The following is a 25580-nucleotide window of genomic DNA, read 5'->3' as shown; positions in this document are numbered from 1 at the left end:
GTGCCCATGGGCACCGATGTGCCCTTGGACACCTTTTGTTGGTGCCCACCAAGGTGCCCTACCACTTTTTATTTTACTTTAAAAAGAAAAAAAAGTAATACATTTTCTTACCATTGACTGGGAAGGCTTCAAAGCAAATCCAGGGCCTCCAGCCATTGCCATCTTAATTTCCCATGAATGCCTCTGGGCAACACAGTGGGGCTCAGAGATATTCTTAGGAAATGAACATGGTGGGTGGCTGCAGGCGAATGCTTTCCTCTGTAGCACACCCAGCCAGAAGAAAAAGATGGGGGAAAAGAAGGTGGGTCTCCTGCTACTTCTGTATGGTAAGCTGGTAGGGAGCTAAAGGGAGCAGGGGGAGGCTATGAAGGGGAGTTGTAAGCCAGCTTGTGGGGGTCAGGGAAGCCTGCAGGTAACCAGTGGGAGGTGGGAGAGCAGCAGAAAGCCAGTTGGGAGCAACCTGGGGTTTTGGAGAGGGTTGTCTGAATGGATGGGGGCTGTATGTGTTTGGGAAAGAGAAAGGATTTAGGGGGGGATTTTGGAGGGATCCTGAAAATGAATGAGAATGGCTTTTCATGTGCTTGCAGTGAGGAGGAGAGGAGAGAGACAAATGTATGGATGTATGGATGCTTGCATGCAGGCATGATGGATACAGTGTGTGTGTGTGTGTGTGTGTGAGAGAGAGAGAGAGAGAGAGAGAGAGAGAGAGAGAGAATGAGAATGAGAATGAGAATGAGAATGAGAATGAGGAAGAGAGAAAGCATCTATAAATGGTGATCCAGAGTATGGATGGCCATTGTGGGGAAATTTGGCCCTTATTGAACTTGATGGATTTGCCCTGAACCCCCAGGTCGGCTTGCATTTGTGAGCCAAGCTGCAGGCTTTTTCGCGGCATCTGGGAATTTCCCCAGTTTCCCCCCTAAAATTGCAATTTGCACAAATTGCAGCCACAGAGGAGCCATGGTAGTATTGGATACTGCCCAAGAGTCTTAAGATAATGGTACGCTTCACTATGTGACAAAGCAGTTTAACTACCACAGCTTTCACCAAGCTGTGGGAATTCTAGTATTGTGAGGGTACTTTCTGGTAGTGCTTCCAATCCCCTGTGCCCATACCTAAACTACAGTTCCTAGTAAGTCATGATAACTGAAGTGGTTTAAACCTGATTTAGGTTTGTAGTGTCGATACACCCTAATTCAAGTAAGGTGATCTGGTGGAACGAGCAACCATTCCTTCTCATTGTTATAGTTATCCACCAGCTATAAAACCCACTCATTGGCAAAGCCTTGAAGGATGAGAGAAATTTAGGGAGGAGAGGCTGGTTTTATAAAAGCCAGATGAACTGACATTGTCATTTATCATTTTACTCAGTGCCAGATACATATTTATTACTTTCTCTTACTTCAGAATGAAGTGAGATGTTGCACATGATTGGCAAAAGCTCTTTTGAATTGGTATACTATGTCTGTTTTCAGATCTTCAAAAACTGAACAAAATCTACTTCCAGTTGTGATGCCACTTTTTGTAGTACTTCTGGTTCTTGCAGCAGTTGTTATTGCTGTGCTTGTTAAGATAAGGCAGCAAAGGAAGGATGGTAAGTGAAACTGTCAAAATGCTCTTGCTCACTGTACCTTTGGTTCCTGACAGAAAAGGAACAATATGGTCCAGAACACCCCTTAATTGCAGTAACACTGCAATTTGTGGTAAAGATGGATGCAGGTTTGTCAGATCTTGGAGGTCCAGTGGGTATCCATCCCATAGATTTAAGCTAGAGCATTACTTTATTTATCCATTAAATCAATCAATCAATTTGAATCACACCTTTCTGTTCATGGGTCCACAAGTTGGTTGGCTGTCAACCACAAAATTCATACAAGAATAAAGTACTGAAATAATAAATATCAAAAATAAAGTCCTATAACATAGATAGAAAAATAATAGCAGTAGGCCAGTCAGCCATTTCCTGAAGGGCAGGTGAAAGGAGAAGGATTAGCCTTCAAAAATGAGATGGGGGCATGGGGAAGAGAGAGAGACCTAGCAACATTGGCCATTTGTTTGTTTATTCGTTTGTTTGTATCTTGCCCTATATCATTAAGATCTCAGGGTGGCCTACAGATAAAATCAATTCAAACAGTATAAAACAAGAAATAATTTAAATACCTAAAAACATATTAAATGATGAAACAAGCTAATACCAATTAAAATCTAAAACAATAAAACAGTTAAAACGGTGTGCTGCTTTAAAGAATGCATTTAGCCCTAGAGGATTTGGTAAAAAGCCATGTTTTTCTTTGGTGCCGAAATGAAACCAATGCCAGCATCTATCGGGCCTCCAAGGGGACGGCATTCCACAACTGGGGTACCACAGCAGAGAAGGCCCTCTCCCACATCCCACCATAGTGTATGTCTCACACTGAGGTGGGCCCCTCCAACAAATCTCAGTCCTTGGGCAGGCATATATAGGGAGAGGCAGTCCCTCAAATATTGATGTCTCAAGCCACTTAGGCTTTTAAATGTCATCACAAAAACCTTGAATTCCAACTGGAAGCATATTGGCAGACAGTGCAATTCCTTTAAAACTGGTGTTATTTGATTTTTACAAGATGTTCCAGTCAGCAGTCTAACTGCTGCATTTTGCACTGGCTGCAACGTCTGAGTTGTCTTCAAGGGCAGCCCCACGTAAAGTGCACTGCTGTAGTCTAATCGGGATGTTACCAGTGCATGTACTACTGTGGCTAGGTTGTCCCTGTCCAGAAAGGCCATTGCTGGCAGATCAGCCGAAGCTGGCCCCAAGTACTCTGGGCCATGGAGTCCACCTGGGGCTCTAGTGACAGGGATGGATCTAGGAGTACTCCCAAGCTACTCACCTGCTCCTTCAGGGGGAGTGCAACCCTGTCCAGGACAGGTTGCTTACCCAATTTCCAGACTCGGGAACACCAATCCACAGACCTTCTGTCTTGTCATAGGAGACAGTGTTCTACAACTGGGGTGCTACACCCAAAAAGGCTATGCTCCTTATGGGTACCAACCTCACCTCATCCAGAGAAGGCACCCAGAGCAGGTCCTCACCAGAAAATCTCAGTGCTGTTATGAACCACCCAGAGAACTTGAGCTATTGGGCAGTATAGAAATGTAATGAATGAATGAATGAATGAATGTCTAAGGAGGTTTGTAAGAGAGAGGGCATTCTCTAAGGCACACTGGTTCCTAGTAGGGATGGACGAAAGTCACTTACCTGATCCCGAAGCTTGCTTCGCGTTGGGGGGGAGGCGCTCCGTTTCTCCCCCTGAAATTCTGGCCGGGGAGGAGCGCCCCGTCTCTCTGGCCGCGAATCCTGTTGTCCTGCTGGGACGCAAATGGTGGCGGCCGTAGCCGCCGCCGTTTACATCCCTGGCCTGCAGTCAGCCGTGATAGGCTATGTAAATGTTTACGTAGCCTATCATAGCTGACTTTGAAAAAAAAAAAGCGCGTACGCAAATAGCGGCGCCCATGGGCGCCGCCATTTGCGTTCCTTATTTTGGCACGGGTAGTCTAAGTAAATATTTACGCATTTGCATATGTGCTTTCCCCCCCCCCCCCAAAGTCAGCCGTGATAGGCTACGTAAACATTTACGTAGCCTATCACGGTGTTTTTTGAAAATCTAGCCGTGATAGGCGACGTAAATCTTTACGTAGCCTGTCACGTTTGTTGTTGTTGTTGTTGTTTTTTACTTGGAAATGGCGGCGGCAGCAGCCGGTTGGAAGACGGGCCGCCGCCGCCGCACCACCGCCACACCGCCACCGGGAGCCGCCGCCGCGAGGGACATTCGACAAAGGTAAGTCCCATCCCGGGGGGGGTGGCGGGGGGGGTAGTGGACCGTTTCTTCACCAATTTTGGGGGGCCGAATGCGTTGGCATTCGGCCTCCCGGAGATTCGTGGAGAAATTAGGGATGTACGAAAGTCACTTACCTTTTCGCAGGGGTGCTTCGCGGTGGGGGGGAGGCACTTCGCTTCTCCCCCTGAAGTTCAGGTGAGGGGGGGGAGCCGTCCCGCCTCGCCCGGCCGAAATTCAGGCCGAGGGGGGAGGCTTCCTGCCTCGCCCGGCCGAAATTCAGGCCGGGGAGAAGCGCCCCGTCTCCCCGGCCGCGAAAGTGTAAAAAAACAACAACCCCGTGATAGGCTACGTAACGATTAACGTAGCCTATCATGGCTAGATTTCCAAAGTCAGCTGTGATAGGCTACGTAACGATTTACGTAGCCTATCACGGCTGACTTTGGAGATCTAGCCGTGATAGGCTACGTTAATCGTTACGTAGCCTATCACGGGTTTTTTTGTTTTTTTTTAACACTTTACCTTGTAATGGTGGCGGCGGCAGCTGGTCGGAAGACTGGCTGCCGCCCCCGCCCCCCACGAAAGGCCGATGAACCGCCGCCAGGACCCGCCGTCAGGAGGGACATTCGCCAAAGGTCAGTCCCATCCCGGGGGGGGGGGCGGAGAATTTCACCGCCTATTTCGGGGGACCGAATGCATTGGCGCTTGGCCCCCCGAAGATTCAGGGAGAAATTCTCCGCCATCCCTAGGAGAAATTCTCTGACATCCCTAGTTCCTAGCCTTGTAGGACTTTAAAGATCAAAAACAGTACTCTGAATTTTGCCTAGAAGTTACCAAGGCATATATGATAGTTGCAAGTTTCCTTTTTCCAGAAGAGGGCGCAGCTGGCAAATCAGCCAAAGCTGAAAGATGAACTGGTCAAAATCCATTTATCTAGGAGCAACAGCAGTTCAGGAGACAGCCTCCATTCTGCATACCTGGTTCTTAAATGGAATGTGACCCCATCCAGAAAAGGCAAAGCATCCACCTCCCAATTTGTCAGGCCCCCTACCTTCACAGCCTGCTTAAGCCTACCTTATCTGGAAATGGCCTAAATCACCAAGAGTTTTGCCTCGGCAGGGGCAGGCAGCCATTTTGACTTTGGTTCATTGTTAAATATCAGAAGGCAAATGCACAAACAAGGAACTCATTCATGAAATGTCTGTTCTGCTTCATGTGAAGCAAGTATTTGTTTAAGATGTTTTGTACTGTACTCTTCAGGTAATAGGCTCTTGGATCAACTAACAGAATTCAACTTGGCATCCAAAGAAATATGTTTGTGTGCTGGGACATATCTTAGTTGTATTTATTTTTTCCTTAGCTATGATTAGGAATAATAATGCTTCTAAGGAATGTAACAAGGCCTTGGATTATATTCTCTGTTAAACAAAAAGTAATAGCACAGAGTAATTTAGGGCTCGATCCTACAGTCCCTTGGAGGGCATCCCAGGAGCCATAGGATTTTGTGAACCCCCTCTCCATGGGTGGAGAGGCAGAGAGGGGTGGTCTGCCCTCAGAGGGTTCCTCCCAGTGGCTACAGTCCACCGCCACTGCTCCTCTGCTATTGCTGCTTTCCAATGGCAGAGAAGGAAAAAATGAGGCATTCTGGGAGCATGTCAGGGGTGGATCAGGGGATGCTTTGGATCTTTTGGATCCAAAGCACTCCCCTTCCCCTGACATGCCTTTGGAACAGGGGAAAAAGTAAGCCAGCCCTGGAGCTGATGTATTTATTTTCCCTCCAGCCAACCCCCCTTCCCCCTTCTGCCATGAGTCCAGCCAAGCTTTGGATTTAGTTCCTCTGCCTCCCCTCCTCCATCTCCCACCCCCACAAGATTGCCTTGTTTGATTACTATTGTTCACCATTAAGGTATCTGCTACAATGAAATAACACTGATTTCAAAATGTTATATGGAATATATGCGATTTGCACATGGGTAGTATTTTACCGCTGGCTTGGCTGAGATTTCTCTTGCTGCCAAATCTAGCAAAAATGCAGCATATCTTCACAGAGCCATTTTTTCCCCTCAGCCACAGAAATCAAAGTGCAATTGTGCTACCTTGAGCACTATCTTTTTTTTTCTTTTTCCCCAGTGGGAAGCCAGGATATGCATTAATAAAATCAAATCATCCTGACAGTTACCTCAACGGTCAATGGATGAAAGTCTAATTATCACTTGCTTTTTTAAAGCCTCAAGTGACATTCATGTAGGAAATCTTGAAAGAGAAATTCATCCAACTGGCCAAAAGTGTTCAGAGGAGCATCCCAAGGAGGAAAATAGAGATTCAGGGGATGAACAAGAGACGGCTGTAGAGCCTGCCAAAGGTACAGCTTTTTCAGCCTCTGTTACTTAAATGTCATTTCTTAGATTCATGTGGATACTATTAATCCCCATCCTCAATACTGTCCACAATTCAGTGCACAATTATGTGCTCTTATATTACACTGCAAATCAGTTTAAAATGTTATATAAATGCTTCTTCTTTCCTATCATTTATTATCAGCTGCTGCCTCTTTCTCCTCCTCCTCCACCACCACCACCACCACCATATCTTAGGTATTTTGCTATAAGTAGTTATGGTACAATCACTGAATAGTGATTTGTAAAAAACAACAACTGTGAACAGCAAGCCCTTCCATGAACTGAATGCTATACCACAGCTGTGTTCTTCTGCATCTTCCATTCACTTAAAGTTCAAGGTGAAAATGTCTGGTGCTATGCATGGGATCATTCCTTAACGTTATTGTATTTTACAACTTAAAAGCTGGTGTTTTATGTTGAAATGTGTCACATTTTAAAATCTGTATATACTATATTATATTATGTATATAATAGAATCATTGAATAGTAGGGTTGGAAGGGGCCTATAAGACCATCACGTCCAACCCCCTGCTCAATGCAGGAATACAAGTCAAAGCAACCCTAACAGATTGTTGTTCAGTTGTTAAGTCATGTCCAACTCTTCGTGACCCCATGGACCAAAGCACGCCAGGCCTTCCTGTCCTCCGCTTTCTCCCTGAGTGTGCTCAAGTTCATGTTCATTGCATTGGTGATGCTATCTAGCCATCTCATCCTCTGCCATCTCCTTCTCCTTTTGCCTTCAGTCTTTCCCAGCATCAGGGTCTTTTCCAGGGAGTTTTCTCTTCACATTAGGTGGCCAAAATATTTGAGCTTCAGCTTCAGTATCTGTCTTTCCAATGAGCACTCAGGGTTGATTTCCTTTAGAATTGACTGATTTGACCTCCTTGCAGTCCAGGCGACTCATAAGAGTCTTCTCCATCACCACAGTTCGAAAGCATCAATTCTTCGGCGCTCAGCCTTCCTTATAGTCCAGCTCTCACAGCCATACATTACTACTGGGAAAACCATAGCTTTGATTACATGGACCTTTGTCGACAAGGTGATGTCTCTGTTTCTGACTATGCTGTCTAGGTTTGCCATAGCTTTCCTCCCAAGGAGCAAGTGTCTTTTAATTTCATGGCTACAGTCACCATCTGCGATGATCTTGGAGCCCAAGAAAGTAAAATCTGTCACTGCTTCCATTTCTTCCCATTCTATATGCCAGGAAGTGATGGGGCCAGATGCCATGATCTTAGTTTTTTTAATGTTGAGTTTCAAACCAGCTTTTGCACTGTCCACTTTCACCCTCAACAAGAGGCTCTTTAGATCCTCTTCACTTTCTGCCATAAGGGTGGTATCGTCTGCATATCTCTGGTTGTTGATAATTCTCCCGGCAATCTTAATTCCGACCTGTGATTCATCCAACCCGGCGTTTCTCATGATGTACTCTGCATATAAATTAAATAAGCAGGGTGACAATATATAGCCTTGTCATACTCCTTTCCCAATTTTGAACCAATCGGTTGTTCCATGTCTGGTTCTTACTTTTGCTTCTTGACCCTTGTACAGGTTTCTCATGAGACAGGTAAGGTGGTCTGGTACTCGCATCTCTTTCAGAATTTGCCACAGTTTGTTGTGATCCACACAATCAAAGGCTTTAGCATAGTCAATGAAGCGGAAATAGACACTTTTCTGGAATTCTATTGCTTTCTCCATGATCCAGAGAATATTGGCGATTTGATCTCTAGTTCCTCTGCCTCTTCAAAACCCAGCTTGTACTTCCGGTAGTTCTTGGTTCACATGCTACTGAAGCCTAGCTTGTAGGATTTTGAGCATAACATAATATGTTGGCATATTGAGTGCAGCACTTTAACAGCATCATCTTTTAGGATTTTAAATAGCTGAGCTGGAATAATGTCATCTCCGCCAGCTTTTTTGTTACTAATGCTTCCTAAGGCCCACTTGACTTCACTCTCTAGGATGTCCGGCTCAAGTTCAGTGACTGCACTATGATGGCTATCAGGGACATTTGGATCTTTCCTGTATAGTTCTTCTGTGCATTCTTTCCACCTCTTCTTAATCTCATCTGCTTCTGTTAGGACCCTGCCTTCTTTGTCCTTTATCATGCCCGTGTTTGCACAAAACGTTCCCTCAAGATCTCCGATTTTCTTGAAGAGATCTCTAGTCTTTCCCATTCTATGGTTTTCTTCAATTTTGTTTGCATTGTTCATTTAAGAAGGCCTTCTTGTCTCTCCTTGCTATTCTCTGGAAATCTGCATCCAGTTGGATGTATCTTCCCCTTTCTCCCTTGCTTTTCGTTTCCCTTCTTTCCTCAGCTATTTGTAAAGCCTCATCAGAGAGCCACTTTGCTTTCTTGCATTTCTGTTTCTTTGGGATGGATTGAGTTGCTGCCTCCTGAACAATGTTACAGACCTATGTCCATAGTTCCTCAGGCACTCTGTCTATCAGGTCTAATCCCTGAAATCTATTCCTCACCTCCACTGTATATTCATAAGGGATATGATTTAGGTCATACCTGAATGGTTTAGTGGTTTTCCCTATGTTCTTCAATTTAAGCCAAAATTTTTCAAGAAGCAGCTCATGATCTGAGCCATAGTCAGCTCCAGGACTTGTTTTTACTGACTGCATGGAGCTTCTCCATCTTTGGCTGCAAAGGCAATAATCAATCTGATTTTGATATTGACCATCTGGTGATGTCCATGTGTAGAGTCGCCTCTTGTGCTGTTGGAAAAGAGTGTTTGCTATGATCAGCGTGTTCTCTTGGCAAAACTCTATTAGCCTTTGCCCTGCTTCATTCTGTACACCAAGGCCATGCTTGCCTGTTATCCCAGTGATTTCTTGACTTCCTACTTTAGCATTCCAATCCCCTATGATGAAGAGGACATCATTTTTTGGTGTTGGTTCTAGAAGGTGTTGTAGGTCTTCATAGAAATGATCAACCTCAGCTTCTTTGGCATCAGTGGTTGGGACATAGACTTGAATTACTGTGATGTTGCATGGTTTGGCTTAGATTTGTACTGAGATCATTCTATCATTTTTGAGATTGTGCCCCAGTACTGCTTTCCCCACCCTTTTATTGACTATGAGTGCTACTCCATTTCTTCTAAGGGATTCTTGCCCACAGTAGTAGATATAATGGTCACCTGAATTAAATTCACCCATGCTTGTCCATTTTAGTTTGCTGATTCCCAAGATGTTGATGTTCAATCTTGCCATCTCATGTTTGACCACCTCCACCTTACCTTGATTCATTGATCTTACATTCCAGGTTCCTAAACAATATTGTTCTTTACAGCATCGGACTTTCTTTTCACCACCAGACACATCCACAGCTGAGTGTCCTTTTGGCTTTGGCCCAGCCGCTTCACTCTTTCTGGCACTACTTGGAAATATCCTCTGCTCTTCCCCAGTAGTATATTGGACACCTTCCGACCTGAGAGGCTCATCTTCCAGTGTCATATCTTTTAGCGTTGTGATACGTTCCATGGGGTTTTCTTGGCAAGAATACTGGAGTGGGTTGCCATTTCCTTCTCCAGTGGACCACATTTTGTCAGAACTCTCTGCCATGACCTGTCCATCTTGGGTGGCCATGCACGGCATAGCTTATGGCTTCACTGAGTTATGCAAGCCCCTTCGTCTCAACAAGGCAGTGATCCATGAAGGGGAAACCCTGACAGATGGCTGTCCATATATATTATATTATATATAAATATATAAACTGGATGTACTACTGTTGGTCATTTGTTTTGTTTTGAACTTAAAAGCTATTAAAGTTTTCTGTGGGTTTGGAATGCTCAAGATTGGAATCACTGGGCTCCTTCATATGGGGCTTTTGTTGTACGCTCGTGATTGGTCACTCATGGAAGTTTGCAGGTCCTTTACACTATGTCGTCAACCTCCAGGACATCTCCTGCGGGTTTTGACCTTTATCCTGCCTTTTAAAAGAACAGAGATAATGCATTATATAAATGTAAATCCGCTTGAATGGCCATGTGAAATTGCACAGTTCTGCTATAACCACAGCATCATGAGGTAAATATAGGGTGGTTCCATATGATAAGCTACTCCATCATGGAAGAAGGGAAGATACTCTGGTTTCCCCCCCCCTGCCCCCCTCACTCCTCTCTCTCCTCTGCCTAAGCTACCTTGCAAAAATTTTCTATAATAGAAGGAGACATGTATGCTGCTCTAAGCTCTTCAGAAGAATGGCAGGATAAACATGTAATATGGAGTTGATGTTACATATTCTGGGTGGTCCTCTCTGACTGGGTAAATTGCGGTGCCCTCTTTGCTACCTCAGTGGAGTCAGCAGGATGAAAGCATAGCAAATTCTGACAAAGCATCCCCCCTCTCAACATTTTCTCCTGCCCTGCCCCCAATTCCTAGACCAAGCAGAGAGAGGCAGCAAATTCTGAGAAGGTGGCAAATAGGCTGCAAGAACTTGCCAAGAAAGACAGCCCTGAGAAAGCAGCCCATGTAAGGGAGCTGATCTTAATCCTGCAAAGAATCCAGAAGCAGAAGCCTCAGTAAACTGCAGGATAAAAAGCCTTGTGTGAAGGAGCCTACTGTATATGGATCATATGGAAACTACTGAATAAAATAAGTGAACCTACTGACATTGATCTATAATATATTTAGAACCTAGAGCTTCAGGGGGAAAAAATGAGGATTAAGTTGTTTTTTAAGTATATTGTTTTGTGCGGCAGAGGTAGTGGTGATCAAGTCGTTCTGTTTTCACTTTCAAGTGCTTTAAAAATAGGGATTCAAAAGCAGTTCCAAACAATGAAACCCATCTGATAATTTCTCTCTCTCTCTCTCTCTCTTTTAGTAAAGGCCCCAGTTGCATCTGTCTATTGTTTGGTCAACCAGGTGCCAAACTCTGAAGACTCAAGAGAAAATGATGTCTAAATCAATTTGCATGTATTAAATAGAGATTTTTCAAAGACAGACATCATGATGCCATAAATTCTACAGCTGTACAGGTGGACCATCCCGCACCACATTCCCCCCACCCCAGTATTTTAGCACATCAGTCATTAATTTGGATCAGAAATACAAAATGAGGTAGAGCACTTGTTTTCTTAAAAATAATAGCCAGGATCCAAACAACTGCACAAAGGCTAGTTCTGTGTGCACCCAAGGGGACTTTGGACTTGTGTGTGTCTTGAACAGCAGCCATTTATGCCACATGGCCCAATCCTTTATAAACTGAGGGAAGCTTCAAAAGCTGTTTGTGACATGGCATGAGGGTCTGCATAAAGGAAAACAAATGTCAAAAATTTCACTGGTCAAGGCTTGCCCAGTGAAACCTCAACACTCTCGAGATCCTGGCTTTTGCGGTCTGCTTTACACATTGTTTTTGTATATAGTAAGATGTCCACAAAGTGATTTGGCCATATCAGTTTCAAATGTTGCTAAAATGCAAATGGTGAGAACTGGTGTACATTACATCAGATAAAACCACTGAAGATGGATTTTCTCCAGGATGGCAAATAACAGTGTATGAAACAAATGTTGTAAAATTGCTGTGTGATTTATGAATTGGTTTTGGATGAATTGCATTTACCAAAGTATTCTTCCTAGGATGTCACCATTTTCTAAAGTGTTCTGTTTTTTTAAAAAGTGAATATTTGAAGGCATGTTTTGGAGTTAAACAATATCTCAGCATCCTTTTTTAAGGCCAATGTTCTCTGAAATTGCTGAAAGGAACACTGGAAATTGTTCTAAGGGTGATACAGTAACAATTTACTATATACTTGCACTTGCCCTATAATAAATGAGGCAGTAAGTCAGAATAATACCAGGGCAAACTGATATTATGCTGCTGCTGTAAGGTGTTTTTGAAGAACACCCAGTGTTGAGTTTTGTTTTTAATGCTACTGTTCTATGCATTTGTTTGGGGTTTTTTTAAGAAACATTTTAATGGTTTACTTTTTCTTCTATTTTTAATATAACTTTTGTAAGCCACCCGTGGGAGTGACCACTGGGACTAAAAGGAAGGGTAAGAAATACTGTAAATAAATAATAAATATTGGGTTAGATTCAAAGGTTTCCTTCCTCCAACAGAAGGAGTTTCCTTTAGTTGTTTCAAACAAATCATAATGATTGTTAATCACCATTTGTTGGTCCAGACAACATGACACAATGTGGTTAAGCAAAATCAGAAACAAATGCTTCCAAACTCTTCCTTCTGGCCACATGAAAGTAGGAGGGGGCAGGGAAGAAGTGGTTCATTCCTGCTTTTTCATGTAGCACTAAGCTATGGCTTAGTGTGAGACTGAATGTGATCAATATGTTTCCATAGGGTAGTATCCAACACTGCACTATTGCTAATGTAAATGACATTGCGCTAGAGTTAACTATCTCTAGTGCAACGTCAATATCACTTGCTAGCACAATGGGTTTTCTCAGAAAACTTGTTGTGGCAGCAAGCAGTATTGGCATTTCGCTAGAGATCGTTTACAGTAGCACAACGTCATTTATGTTAGTGGTAGTGCAGCACTGGATACTGTCATAATATTCCCCATACATGGGGGAAATGTGCATTCATTGTATGCATGAGCATCCTGTATGTTTTGGATATTTTTCAGGCCGTTTCAATGTCCCAAATAGGGAAGTTTGATTTCCCCCCACTAAATGTAATAGAGCAGCTTTCTGTACAAATAGTAAAATCTGAATTGTTTAAGAAACTAGGAGATGATTGTCAAGAAATGCAGCCAGTAACTGAGCTTTGTTCACAATCAAGCTAGTAACTCTCTGACCAATGGCACCATGCATCAACCATAGACAGCGTGCAATGGTGATTATTAAACAGATGACAATTGCTTGCATTTCCTTGTTTCCATGGGTTTCAGGTTTAGACATTTGTATAGCAGCAACCTTAAAGGTCCCCCCTCTCCATGTAATCTGTGTACAGTAGAGAAGATAATGAGCAATATCTAGATAAGCTGTGTATTAGAAAGGAAGAGTGATATAACTTTAGCTCTGAAATATTTCTCATTCAATGCTGGATGGGTGGTGAAAATCTTTTGTATGTTTAATAAAGACAAGATCTGCTTCATGAAAAGTGAATCTTAACTATCAGAAAGAAAGCATGATATAGTCTGTGTGGCACCTTTTCTGTCTTCAGCTAGAAGTATCAAGATCTCGCTTATATTATTGTAAACTGAATTGATGCTTGTTTGAGGAATGAATTTAACTAAGGAGAAACTTTAGTTTCTGTTTCAGAAAATCCTTGTCCATCAGGTTCTTCTTCTTTGTAAAATCAAACAATGAGAGAGGCGGAAGTCCAGGTATCAAGTTTCCAGAGCCACCTAGTCAGAGGGCTGTAAATTATTGACTTCATTTTGGACCCCCCCCCCCAGTAACTATTCAGGATTGCACCACCGTTTCATTCCCTAACCTGAATAACAACTTGGGTTAGAGCCTGCTGAAAGTGCCTTTTGTTGTGTTGCCATTGTTGATATCACTCTTAAATTGGTGTGTACCTTCTCAGAACCCTGACATTTCAGCAATTTATATAATGTTGAAGTTGGTTCCCAGTAGCCAATATCTTAGTTGTGTAAATGATCAAAACAAAGTTCCATCAGTAAACATAAAAAATCCTAAAGCTTATATGTCCCTGCACCCCAAAATAAGCATTGGACTATCCCATATCATAGATCTCCAAGATTAGGGGACTGTCCCCCTTCAAGATAAACAATAATTATCTCCATTCAAAACCATTGTTTTGTGCAACACTTCTTATTGCATGATGACCCCAGGTGACAATTACAAATACGGGACTGGGAGTATGAATCCCATAATGTGCTTTGGTCACCCCAAGTGATACATGCACTTCCAGAATAGTGTCCTCTATTAGATGGCATTGAATCAGAATTGGCCCAATGTTTCATTTGGGCTCAGGACACTGTCAAGCATGGCACCAATAATAGCCACAAGGTGTAGAAATAAAATACAGGAAAGAATAGCCAAAAGAGGTAGAGAAGAACTGTGGGTGCGCATATCGCAATAAGCTTTGAACCACCCAAATGCAGCTGCTGCTTTTGTACTGTCATGTTAAATGTCATGTTAAATGGACTGTCATGTTAAATGTCTTCACTTCAGTTTTTGCCTCTGCAGTACTGTTAATGACAAACAATATTAAACTTTAAAAATTCAAAAAATGTCCTAAGTAGGGGGCATAGAAGTCGCCACCGCACTCTTTGCTAGTGGTTACACAGGCACTATCAAATGTTTGGCCATGACGGTTACACAACCATATTCCACACAGCACCCGATGTTGCAACTGATGCCCAAACTGGGGAAAAATGCATTTTTCCCCATTGAAAGCATCTTGTGCTTTGTTGTGTGCTGGGGAAGTGTTCTGTACTTGCAGATGAAGTGGTGCTTTGACTAAAATTTTAAAGATTGTTATTTGACTGTAAGCTACCCTGAGATAAGCTGATAGGATGGAGTATATATTTTCCAAACAAACATTGATCTCCTTTAACAAAAGATTAACAGGGCAGGAAGGAAGTCTGGAAAAGCTCTAAAATGTATTTTGGGCTGATTGTTTGGGCATAAATGTAATGTTGATTATAAATAAATATATAAATTTAGAGGAAACGGCACTTTTTAAATATATTCAGTGGGTGTTAACAAGTACATAGATCAAGTCCAGCGGTGCAATCAGGTAGTGTGAGACCAGTGGAGGCTGCTGGCTTCAATGTCAATGGGGTGGTGAATCTGCTCTGGGTTTCAGTCAGAACTAGGGATTGTGTATGGATTGTGTAAAATCTGTTCTGTCTGTGTTTCGTGGATTGTCAGGTGCCTTTCATTCTGTCGTCCACCTATCAGTGGAACTGGATTTTTTTTATTTCCGCATTTGCTCAAATGCACATTTACAAAAATTTGCGTGTGCAAAAATGCCCAAATCCCGCCCAAATGCACATTTTCATGCTTTAGCTTATGGGGGAAATGCGCATTTTTGGCCGGTTTTTTAATTTTGCATATTTTTCTACAATGAAATTTGCACAGAATTTGGGAAAGTTGGAAAATGGTCCGCAAGTCCACAGACTCCACCTAATGGGAAACGCTGGTCTGCGGCAGAATCCACTGGTCAGATTCATGAAAATCCAAGCTCATTTTATTCTGTTGTGGATTTCTCTGACATTCCTAATCAGAACTCTACAGGTGCTATCCAAGGTGTGGGATCTTCTTTAGAGTTCTGACTGAAACCTGTAGTGGATTCACCACCCCACTGACATTGGAGTCACCGGCTTCCACTGTTTTAGAATTTGTACTTAATGATCTTCGTTGGTCCCCCTGTTTAGATGGCAATGTGTATAACTTCACTTACTTCCAAAGGTGGTAAGCCAGTCCTTCTGCATTTGGGGAAGTGGAGCTTCAGACCCCTGCCCCAAATTCCTGCCTCAAGTGAATTCTGATCACATAAAGTTGGGGCCACACTGTGTCCCAGGGTCCACATTGCTCATAATGACAGTCACAAACTTTACCCTGAAAGATTCCATTTGCTTAGCAATTCCTTATTAATATTCACTACTGTAATTATTAGAGCACTTCTGAAACAGTAAAAATGGCCCAAATCACAGACCCTACATATAAGTGCAGTGTAGATTATATACAAGTGATAATGATATAGCTGTGTGCATTTGGTGGGATGATATTCCTTTAAGAAATCTCAACAGGTGGATGGATGTACAGGGCTGGAGCTAAGAGGAGGTCTTTAAACACTTTCAGTTCTTGTGGAATCCAGTGTTGTGCCAGCTGTACTTAGGGAGACCAGGGACAAACAGCCACGCAGAGGGACGTGTCCAGGTGTCAGATTTCTGACATACTAGGAAGATTATAGAGACGAAACAAGGAGAATTTGCACCAGTGGCCTACTCTGCACAACTAATTAAACAGGAGCGTGAGTAATGCGCCTTTACTATTCCATAGATAAAATTATATTGCTGCATTTCTAATGTGGGTTGGCAAAACAAGAACACCCCCCACCCCACAAATAGGGACAAGGGAAATGTTGACTTCCAGACTCTATAAGCTTAGACCCCATATTTAATGATTTTTTAGAGAGGATCCACCTGTAGGTATACCAAGGACTTTAGGATTGTTCCAAAGATATTATCTGCAATGATTTTGAGCATTTTCTATAGCAACCATTCTAAACCATGCAGTTTATCAAGGGGCTGTGGCAGCATATTCAGTCACCAGGTGTAGGATACATTTTATACAAATACCGCAATCACTTTTAGCTATGTTTACCTGAGGTAAGTCCCTCTGATTTTGAGGTAACATGCTTCTGGTAAGTAGACTTAAGAATTCAGCCAAGGTGAATATTTTAAAAACAGGTGTTAAAGAACAGATGGCTTGTTAGACAGATAAGAGATTTGTATGGAATCTTAATGGATCCATTGTTTATTTATTATTTCATTGTATATTTGTCTGTGAGTGTGGGGAATGGCTAAAAACACCACTCAGCTGCTGGCGGCAAGGGTCTATTGAGGTTAAGGGAAGAGTGCCCTGCTGTTGCTGTACAGCAGCCTTGTCCAACTCAATACCCACCAGATGGGTTTGACTCCAATTCCCAGTATCCCGAGCCAACAGGTCAAATGGCTGCACTGGCTGGGGATGATGGGAGCTGTAGTTCAACACATCTAAAGGGCACCATGTTGGGGAAGGTAAAGCATCACTTTATGATGGCGGAAGGAGCTTCTATAACCCTTGGAATTTATCAGAAGGTTTTTTGTTTTTGTTTTGCCTGAGCAACAACCTCTAAATTCTCTTTGAATTCTGCTGTAAGTGGAATTCATGATCACAGTATCTCCCCTGCCAGGTAATTCAACAGAAATTGAAGGATGTGTGAAATCCATCTGAACAAATGTAACTAGTTTTCAAAATTATCTTAGCTTACTTTGAAATTCCTAAGATATTTTGCCAGAACAGGACTTGAAGAATCCTCCTTGAAATTGTGCTTAACAGCAATAGCTTTAGGTGTGAAAACTCAGCAAAAACGTAAGGTGTTGGAAGGGACTAAAGGCCCCTTTATGGCTCTACCATTAAAGGCAGCCTAAAAATAATTATAAATAAATAAATAGCCATCTAATGGTCTTCCTTGATGTGAAGCAAGATCACCTCTGTAGCTCCACATGGATCAACCCATCCAATACAAACTACAGTTGCCTCAAGCAGTTGCATTGCACAGTGCATTGCACAGAAAGATGCATGCAGAAAAAGTGGCTGCAGGTACCTCATGTAACAAGCCAAGCCATATGCCAGGTGGAGACAAAACAAAGACCAGGGTCCTTGTCCCTTGGCCATGCAACCTTCCACATGTTGGAGGGGGAACATCTGAAGCAGACAGCCTGCTCTGCACAGATAAGTTCCTGATGCAGTTTAGAAGCCTGATCACACAGTGTTCTAAACCACACAGGGAGCTGACATGGATAGAGCAGGGTCCCTGTTTCAGACATTCCCTTTCCAAAGATATGGTGACAGGGATGTGGCAAAGGAAGTGAGGCCAGTGAGCACAGCCCTGCTCCCTCCCCTCACACTACTGTAGTTGCTGTGGGGGACCTGAATAGGGCTGCAGTCGTTAACCAGCATAACCCGAGGGGGGGAAATCCATCTGGACGCCAAATGTGGCAATCATTCAAACCCTGAACATAAGCTAAACCTGCCCATCAATCTTATTTATGTATACATTTATATAGCACCTGACCTATCCTCCAAGAAGGCTGAGGCTACATGTTTCTTTCCCCACCCCCTATTTTATTCCTCCAACAACCCTGTGAGGTAGATTCGGCTGAGAGATGGTGACTGGCCCAGGGTCCACCAAGCCTTCATAAAGGAATTTTTATTAGGCACAATTCACCCAACATACTATATTTATCTATGGCAGTGACTGGTGCCCTGACAAAAGGGGGAAACCTTTCCTGACATCAATGGACCACAACCGAGGTGGCAAATTTCCTTTAAACAGCTGTCCTGTTTAAATTGATCTACTTCTTTTGTCTCCAAATCTAAATGTTTTGTCCAAAAGAGGGGTATCAAATTCATCAGCCATGATTAACTTTTAACAATGATTGCCAGGTCTTGGCATTCTCAGGATCACTGAAGGAAAGTATTAAATCTCAGAGTGAGGAGGAAAGAGGCAAAGTATTTTCCAAAAGGCCCATTCCCAATTTTCTTCTCTGTTCTAAAGTTTAACTACCCTCCTTTACATCTTAGCTATAAGTGTGACAGGAGGCAACCAATGTTTTGAGCTCATTAATATGTTTTTGTTGTTGTTTAAATTGTAATATATATTGCAAACTACTTCTCTTTATAAAATTAACTTTACTGTTTTCTTCCATATCTTTCATCCTTCTTTCCGTGGCCTTAGAAATATTTCATAGAATCATAGAATAGTAGGGTTGGAAGGGGCCTACAAGGCCATCGAGTTCAACCCCCTGCTCAATGCAGGAATCCAAGTCAGAGCATCCCTGACAGATGGCTGTCCAGCCTCATCTTGAATGCCTCCAGTGTGGGAGAGCCCACTACCTCCCTAGGTAATTGGGTCCATTGTCGTATTGCTCTATCAGTCAGGAAGTTTTTCCTGATATTCAGCCGGAATCTGGCTTCCTGTAACTTGAGCCCATTATTCCATGTCCTGCACTCTGGGATGATCGAGAAGAGATCCTGGCCTTCCTCTCTGTGACAACCTTTCAAGTACTTGAAGAGCGCTGTCATATCTCCCCTCAGTCTTCTCTTCTCAAGGCTAAACGTGCCCAGTAACAATTTAAGGGTAACAGTGAGTTAAGCTTCATTTGGCCAGTTATTTGAACCAGCTTTATTCCTTTTTGAGAATGCAGATACAACATTAGTTCTTTTAGGTTAGTTCATAAATTAGATGACTCACCAACAAGGAGCCATTCTTTGTACTCAAGTACAAAGCACACTGTATGACCAATAATTCTAAGCAGAACACTTCAGCACACATGGTAATTTATTGCATATCCCAAGCAGTTCTTGAGATGTGCTATCACTTGACTTTATCATGCAGCAGAAAAACACATGATCCATGCAAATAATGAGTGAAAGCCACCTTATGATGACTTTAAAATGTGAAAGTGCTCTGTGGTTGTAAAAAGGGCTCATGGAACTGGTTTGTGGCATGAGCTTTCCCCTTTATTGGTATAAAGCTTTAGGAGTGTCGTCCACTAAACACAGCCTACCTCATCCAATGCATGCAGAGGACACAATATAGATATTATGACTGCAAGAAGCACTGCATGAATCAGGAGTTTCCTTGTTCCCAAACTGTTACGTAGCATGGAGGTTCTACTGCAATGCATCTGCTGTGGTCCCTTTCAGATGTCCAACCTGTGTTTACTGAACACAGGGGAGGATCACAGCACCAGGCCCTGTCCCTGGCCAGGGCACTTTTATTGGAAGACCTGCATTGAGCCTACATGCATACAAAGCTAGCTTCCCAGTTGCATGGGCAGAGAGCCGTATGCACATGTAGGTGTATGTGTGTAGGTTCAGACTGTCAAATCAATGCATAGAGGTCAGGAAAGTGGGCAGCATGCACAGTCCTGCTCCCCCTTCCACATGTTCACTGGAAGTCTGAGTAGGTGCTTCTCAGCATGAGGCTACCTTTTTGGACGGCTCATTTTTTTCTCTGTGCACTTAGCATACAAACTCATTTAATTGTGCCATTTACATGATACAGGTATGTAAATGTAGACACCCTGATCCAGACATCTGCTGTGGATGCTTCAATGCACACATACAACCACACCATCCATAAGGGTTCTCTTTCACTTCAGTCAGGAAGCAGCTGCCATTGAAGTGAATAGCAAAGCCTGCATGTGCAGCAACTCAGTGTGTGAATTGATGGGCTCATGGGGTTCAGAAAAAGGGCAACAGGATGTTAGCTGACTGGGACAGTAGAACTGCCTGGGGTGTAGCCTGACTTACCTGTTTGGCTCATTTTTAATGGGAAGCCTGAGGGAGTGAAGGATGTTAGCCTGAAACCTCCCCAGTCCTCCTGGCTGCGGATCCTTTCTTTCTCTTTGCACAGACGCACAAGCCTCATTCAGGCATTCAGCCCGGTGCTCGCTGGGTTTGATGGGGCAGAGCCAAGGGGTCACCATAGGTGGAGTAGTCTTTTGAATCCCCAGCAGCCAGCCCAGAAAGGGGAAACTGAGACACACAAAGAGTAAGTGTGCAGAACGTGCATGTGTGTGTGTGTGTGTGTGTGTGTGTGACAGAGAGAGAGATCCACACAGCCACATGAAAGCACAGCTTCAGAGCCACATCATCTGTTTCAGCAACAACCCACACTGCACAGAGAAGGAAACTGAATCAAGTGACTAAGATCATGAGTGCAAAACAGTGGGGGAAATTGACAAAGCCACACAAAAACAAAATACTACTACTACCAATGATCTCTTCAGAACAAGAGGCATTGCTAGGTAGGATCGTTGCTATCATCCAGGGCACAGGCCTGCGGCAGCAATGTGCATGTGCTAATGCATGCAAATTTAGAATGACTTGAATTTATTTACATTTCACCACTGTTAGCAAAAATGACAGTGAAAGAAAGAGTGCCTCTGAGCATATGCAGAATGCTTTTCTCTCTGTATTATCACTGAGTAATTACAGCCTCTCCCTCCCCACACACTTCATAGTGATGGAATATATATTCCACAAGAGGTTAAAACCTCAGCATTTCCATTAAAAAAAAAGTACGCACTGCCCATGCCTGTTGCAAGAAAACAACAACCGGATCACATACATTCTGTTCCTTTCCACACAATAATTCCTCCTCATTTTCCCACCCTCTAGCAACTCTTCATAAAAACTGATGTTTTGTTTTTATTTTTTGCAAGTTTCCTCTACCTCCTCCACTTTATGTGCAAACACTTGCTCATAACTTAATTGGTGCCATGACTTCACCAGGATTCAGTCAAGGAGTCTGTTTTCAATACTACAGCTAAATTAAGGAGAAAGTACCTTTGACCATGTACCAAGTGCCTTTTCCTCACCAATGAAGCTAGAATCCATGCAAAAACAAACAGAAATGGCAAAACGTGCACAGAACTGGGCTGAAAGGGTAGCCAAATCAGTGAGTTGAATGGGATGGGAAATTTATTAAGCCTGCAGGACCACACTCACAACTCAGGACTTATTTCTGGGGAAAATGCAAACCTCCCCAGAAAAGTAACTTGGGCTGGAATTCCATGTACACTTTCCTAGGAGTAAGCCCCATTGAAGACAATTGGACTTTCCACTGAGTAGACATACATAAGATCGAATAAATGAGCAGTATTTACTTACCTCAATTAACTCCTGTTTTTATTAATGCTTATCATTCAATTGCGGGATAATGTCAACTGACAAACAAAATATCCCCAGATTCCTCCCTCTCCAACCATGTGAACCCACCTTCGTCAAAGAGTTGAAGGAGGAGAAGGAAAAAACAACACAAATCCTCTTGTCCATTTGTATAAAGTCAAATACGGTTCAGAATTTCTCTTACCCATCACCTTCCATAGTTCGGTGGTCATAGCTTTGCATACAGAAGGTGCCAGGTTCAATCCCCGGCATCTCCAGGTAGGGCAGGGGAAGCCACGATTCTTCAAAGATAACGCCTTGATTAAAAAAAAATCCGGAGTGGGGAATAGGAGGGGGTAAAACTTAGCAGGAAGCCTGATTCCCAGGTGGTCACCCATCCAAATACTGATCGGGGCTGACCCTGTTTAGCTTTACGAGATCAGACAAACACACACACATCCAGCCCTTTGCTTCTTGCTGAGGAAACATTGAGTGCTGAGGAAGCTATGCGATCAGTAGCCGGAAGATGACATCGGGCCCTGAAACCCTGGAGAGCCACTGCTGTCAGTCAGTGTTGGCAATACTGGGCTAGATGGACCAATGGTCTGACAGTATAAGGCAGCTTCTTATGTTTCTGTGCTCCCCGTTTGAGAATTCCCCAAGACTTGCTCTAGATCTAGGGTCTCCAGTGTAGCGCCTCTGGGCACCACTGAGCCCACAAGGCCAGGCTGAGACACCCACCAAGCTAGTTTCTCCCCTTTTCAAGTGAATGGAGCTATTCCTCCATTCACTTGTATTCAGGGGAGGGGGGAGTCCTCATTGTCTAGAAATGGCTGTGCAGGGGGGCAAGGCCCACTCCTACCAAGGACACTTGGGGCAACAGGGTCCAGGACCAATTTTCAGCCAATTTTCTCACTCCATGCAAATTAACAGAGAGGGGCAATCTACATTACAATTTTAAACTGGTTTCAAACCTGATTTTAGTGATTACCGGCCAATCTACATTGCACTCGCCATCACAATGAATTCGGTGTCCCGTCGGGTTAAATGCTCTCGCATTAAAACGTGATTATCCACACTCACCCATTTTCCCCGTTGCAATGCTTCATCAAATTCACGAGCTCGGTTCACACTCAAACGCTGTGCTGTCTTCCTGCTCTTAAAGATGGAGGCTCCCATTGGAGGATCAGAAACTCTTCCTGTTTCTGCTGATTCCATGCCCACCACACTCACAGCTCTCGACGGCCCGATGTCATCTTCCGGCTACTGATCGCATAGCTTCTTCAGCACTCAATGTTTCCTCAGCAACAAGCAAAGGGCTGGATGTGTGTGTGCTTGTCTGATCTCGGAAGCTAGACAGAGTCAGCCCTGGTCAGTAATTGGATGGGTGACCACCTGGGAATCAGGCTTCCTGCTAAGTTTTACCCTCTTCTATCCCCCACTTCGGATTTTTTTTGTAATCAAGGCGTTATCTTCGAAGAATCGTGGCTTCCCCGCGATGTTTTTTTCCCCTAATTCAGGCATGATCTTCGAAGATTCGAAGCTGTGAAGCTTCATAGCTTTGAATCTTCGAAGATCATGCCTCAATTAGATAAAAAACATCACAGAGAAGCCACGATTCTTCGAAGATAATGCCTTAATTAAAAAAAAATAATCCGGAGCTGGGGATAGGAGGGGGTAAAACTTAGTCTCATTTGAAGGGATAGAACAACCCCCTGCTCAGTGCAGGAAGCCTGATTCTTAGGCAGTTGCCCATCCAACTACTGACCAGGGCTGACCCTGCTTAGCTTCTGAGATCAGACAAGTGCGCACACATCCAGCCCTTTGCTTGTTGCTGAGGAAACACTGAGTGTAGGGATGTCAGAGAATTCTGCCACGAATCTCAGGGAGGCCGAATGCCAGCACATTCGGCCCCCTGAAATCGGTGGCGGAATGGTCTGCCACCCCCCCGCCCTCCCCGGGACGGGACTTACCTTGGGCGGATTTTCCTGGCGGCAGCGGCTCCGGCGGCGGTTCAGCGGTGGTGCGGCGGCAGCGGCTGCAACAGCCAGTCTTCCGACCAGCTGCCGCCACCGCCATTTCCAGTAAAAAACAAAAAAACCCACAAAAAAACGTGATAGGCTACGTAAAGATTTACGTAGCCTATCACGGCTAGATTTTTTTAAAAAAACCGTGATAGGCTACGTAAATGTTTATGTAGCCTATCACAGCGGATTTAAAAGAAAAAAAAACACGTGCATACGCAAATGGCGGCACCCATGGGCGCCGCCATTTGCGTTCCTTATTTTGGCACATCTTAGTCTACGTAAACATTTATGTAGACTAAGACGGCAAAAATAAGGGGAACTCAAATAGTGTCGCGTCTAACAGGAGGGAAATACAAATACCGCTGTAAATGGACAGGCAGGGGAGGGGACTACTACCAGATACGGTAGCGAAGGCGGACAATCAGAGCACATTAAGGGGAAATACTGGGATATCAGGGTATTGAAAGCGGGAGCACGGAAGTGGGAAATTCCAGTTCCAATTCGAGGCGGGCACTACGTAGTGTGAAAGACGTGCGGTACAACCTCATTGGAAGCGAAAAAACCCGTAAGTTTAGATTGGCCCTATGGCTACCAAATACAGGAATTCTGGGAATTGTAGCTGTAGGAAGAGGGGCCGCTTGGGCAGTGGACAGGGGTCTCTAGCAAAGAATTCTCAGTACCCTCATGAAACTGCAAGATCCCTTTAGATCAACCGATTTGAAACCAGTTTAAAGTTGTAATGTAGATTGTCTCAATTAATGGTTCCATTCACCTGGATGAGAGTGGGAATGTGAGGGAGGGAGGAGGGGGGAGCCAGAGGAGAGAGAAAGAGAGAGAGGTCAGGGGGAGGGAAGGAAGATAAAGTAAGAAGAGGTAGAGCAGGAAGCCAGGGTGAGAAGCACACACAGAGTGTGCACATTCATGTACACACACATAGATAAGTGGGGGGGCACTTCCAACATTTTTGTGCTTTCTCCCCCACCTCATACAGTGGCCAGTTTGTGCTGGTGCCTAGGGCACATTTTCAAAATGCCAAATGTGCTCACAGGCACCAAAGGTTGAGGATTCCTGCTCTAGATGGAATAAAGATGAGAAATAAAGACCACAATAGGGGAGGGAAGAAGAGGAAAAGAAGAATGGTGATTGTAAATGGAGGTGGCAGATAGAATTTCTCAAGCCAAGTGGCTCCTTTCAGTGGGGTAGCACTTCAGAGGAATTTGGGGAGAAGGTGGAGAAGGTGAGAGGATTGCACGTATCTTAATGAATATTATGAGGTGAGGTGACTGAATTATATTTTTATTAAGTTGTATTTGGGGTTTACATTTTTGTGAACCACCCAGAGAGCTTTGGCAATTGGGCAGTATAGAAATAATAATGCATGCATGCATGCATGAATGAAAAGGTGGCTGAGGGCTTTTTCTTGCTTTTTAAACCATAAAGTTTATTGAAAAAGCCCTGCACATGCTTGCAGAGGCATTAAGCACTCTTCATGAAGCTTCCCCAGCACTTCATGGAACATAATGTCCTAATCCTCCTTTTAGCATAATCTGCTGCCTACAGCCCTGTGGGAGAAGATAAAGGGGGGAGGGGAAAAAGAGGTTTGTGGAAGCTAATTAAATATTTTTCTGGGCTGAAGCCAGTGAGCTTCCACAGAAGCCAAAAGTTCCAGTTTGGGGCAGTTAAATCATAAGCTGTGTGAAATACCAATATTTCACAGGGACATCTTCCTGTCTTTCCTCCTCTATCTTCAAACCTTCTTTGCAAACAAGCACCCAGCAGTGGGCATGTAAGAGAAGAAAGGTAGGGAGAGGGTGAGCAGACTGTGGAAGGAAAGGTGGCAGTGTAGTTTATAGTTTATAGTTCAGAAGGCTTCTGCCTTCATGCTACACCCTCAGTTGGTCTGCTAAGGGAGTGAGCCTTAAGGTCTCCTGGTCACCACAAGGCCACTGACTGAGCTCAGAGGGAAGAGGCAGGCCTGTATTAAGGCAGATGATGTCAGTGGGGCAGTTCGAAAGATT

The 25580-nt window shown here is 43.7% G+C and overlaps 2 protein-coding genes across 3 annotated transcripts in view; both read left to right on the top strand.

Annotated features, from left to right (window-relative positions):
- LOC146348526 (polymeric immunoglobulin receptor-like) overlaps window positions 1–14370 on the top strand; it is a 29504-nt gene extending 15134 nt beyond the window's left edge. The window contains exons 6-8 of the mRNA XM_084848343.1: window positions 1476–1594; window positions 6040–6174; window positions 11040–14370. Coding sequence (XP_084704469.1) covers window positions 1476–1594; window positions 6040–6174; window positions 11040–11119 — 334 coding nt within the window. The 3' untranslated portion in view covers window positions 11120–14370. The remainder of the gene's footprint in view (window positions 1–1475; window positions 1595–6039; window positions 6175–11039) is intronic.
- Window positions 14371–15966: 1596 nt separating this feature from the next.
- Window positions 15967–25580, top strand: part of PIGR (polymeric immunoglobulin receptor) — a 65013-nt gene continuing 55399 nt past the window's right edge. For both annotated transcript variants that reach the window (XR_014790659.1, XM_084853354.1), the window contains exon 1: window positions 15967–16124. The gene's annotated coding sequence lies outside the window, so the exon portion shown is untranslated. The remainder of the gene's footprint in view (window positions 16125–25580) is intronic.

The sequence above is a fragment of the Heloderma suspectum genome, chromosome 4, assembly GCF_057233095.1.
Source record: "Heloderma suspectum isolate Gila_16-S chromosome 4, 16-S_ref, whole genome shotgun sequence".
In the NCBI taxonomy this organism is placed as follows: domain Eukaryota; kingdom Metazoa; phylum Chordata; class Lepidosauria; order Squamata; family Helodermatidae; genus Heloderma; species Heloderma suspectum.
Note: the sequence above shows the minus strand (reverse complement) of the source record. Positions and strands in the feature narration are given on the sequence as shown.